General features: G+C 34.4%; 1 protein-coding gene across 1 annotated transcript; it reads right to left on the reverse strand.

The window, feature by feature from the left end:
* Window positions 1–1,679, reverse strand: LOC105619010 (cytochrome P450 9e2-like). Its single transcript, XM_012200537.1, has one exon. It carries the CDS (start codon window positions 1,677–1,679, stop codon window positions 141–143), a length of 1,539 nt encoding a protein of 512 aa, XP_012055927.1. The 3' UTR covers window positions 1–140.
* Between the last annotated feature and the right edge of the window lie 263 nt (window positions 1,680–1,942).

The following is a 1,942-nucleotide window of genomic DNA, read 5'->3' on the forward strand; positions in this document are numbered from 1 at the left end:
TTGATAATTATTATTTTTTTATAACATCTTTATAATCTCTTTATTATTATTTTTCTATTATTATCATTTTTTACAATATATGTATTATTACCATTTTTTGTAATATCTGTATTATTACCATTTCAAATGTTTTCTGAGGCTTAACTATCCACTACAGGAGTAGACTCCAATACAGGATGCATATTTTTTCTACGCTGAATATTCAACCAGAATCCATTTTTCGGCATTATCATGAAATCTTTGCAAAACTGTATTGGGGACGTAGTTTTTGGAGAAGGTTTTAGCTCACATTGCGCTAATAAGTGGAATAACAAAATTTTGACTTCCAGCATAGCAAACCTGTTAGCTATGCACATTCTCGGTCCTAATCCGAATGGCATATAATTCGAAGAATTGTTCATCTTATTGTTTAAAAATCTTTCTGGATCAAATTTCTTCGGATTGTCATAATACTTTTCATCACGATGGATTGCAAGAACTGGAATCCAAACAAGCATACCTTTTTTCATAATAAAAGGTTTTTCATCCGGCAATGCTGGTGGTAATTCAAAAGTTTTTTCGCAAATTCTTTCTAAGGCGGCAACTGGTGGATATAATCTAAGAGCTTCACATATCACTGCATCTAAATATTCGAGTCTATTAATAACTTCGTAAGACACTTCTCCGTTTGATTCCTCCAAAACTTTGTCGATCTCTTGTTGCAATTTCAACTGAATTTCTGGATTAGCTGCTATTTCATGAGTTGCGAAGCACATTGCAGTGGAACTGGTCTCGAAACCGCCGAGGAAAAAGATGAACGCTTGCGCAGTCATGTCGTCGATGTCTAATTCTCTACGACCTTCTTTGCCTCTGATATCCATCATTAACTGTAGCATATCCGGACGTTTAATGTGTTCTGCATCGCGAGTTGCAATTGTAGTTTTTATAATGTCCTTGAAGAAATTCGATATATAATCATCCAAAAATTTCATATTAAAAATTCGTACAAGTGTCGGAAACGTTCCAATAAAAAAGAACTTTATACTGTGAATGACTCCTCTGAAGTTACTCGCCTCTTTGCCGTAAGTATAAAATTTATTCGTTGGGTCCTTCATAGAATTGACTTTGATTCCAAATGCACAAGTAGCAATGACGTCATTCGTATATTTAGAGCAGATGTCTTTCATGTCTATATCGCCTTTATTCACTGGTGATGTCGATAGAAATTTTGCAAAATCTACAGCACATTCGGACATCAACGTGAACATCATTTTCATCTTGCTGGAAGTAAAAGAGGGACTCAACAGATTCCTCACGTTCCGCCATTTTTCTCCGCGAAGAGAAAACAAATTTTTTTTAAATAAAGAGTCATTAAAGTCAGCAAAACCACGACGATCTGGAAACGCCTCGAAATTTTTTACAAGAACAGTTTTAATGAGTTCGAGGTCGCGAAGCAAGAAGACTGGAGTTGTCGTAAAGTACAATCCCAAATATTTTGCGTTTGGATTGAAATTGTATATTTTCAACATGAAATCAAAGAATGACATTCGACGAAATACAATCGACATCGTGGATCCAAATAATGGAATAGGTGATAAATGTATAATATCATTTCTTTTAAAGAAATTAAAATTTTTAAAAAGATAATGAATGCTGATTACACCGATCACTATCGATAGTAGTATCGACCAATATTCCATAGTATAAATAGATATTATTAGATGATCTTTCTACAATCTCTTTTAAACTTTTTTGATAAAATGTGACAGGCTGTACACAGAACATTACCGATACCACTGATACAAGTCGTTGCGTACTACTGTTCGTCACAGCAACTCCTCTCGCGTAATATACTGAACTTAGTAAATGTTTTCATTGTGGATGTGTTACGATGACGCTATCAATGTCTGTCCTTGTTTTACGTCTAATAGATGGTACTCTATCATGAATCTCTCTCTCTCTC

Source organism: Atta cephalotes (genome assembly GCF_000143395.1).
Source record: "Atta cephalotes unplaced genomic scaffold scaffold00019, whole genome shotgun sequence".
Taxonomy (NCBI): domain Eukaryota; kingdom Metazoa; phylum Arthropoda; class Insecta; order Hymenoptera; family Formicidae; genus Atta; species Atta cephalotes.

Bases quoted from the DNA above. Each gene is read 5' to 3' on its own strand.
- LOC105619010 (XM_012200537.1), bottom strand. From the start codon at position 1,679: ATGGAATATTGGTCGATACTACTATCGATAGTGATCGGTGTAATCAGC.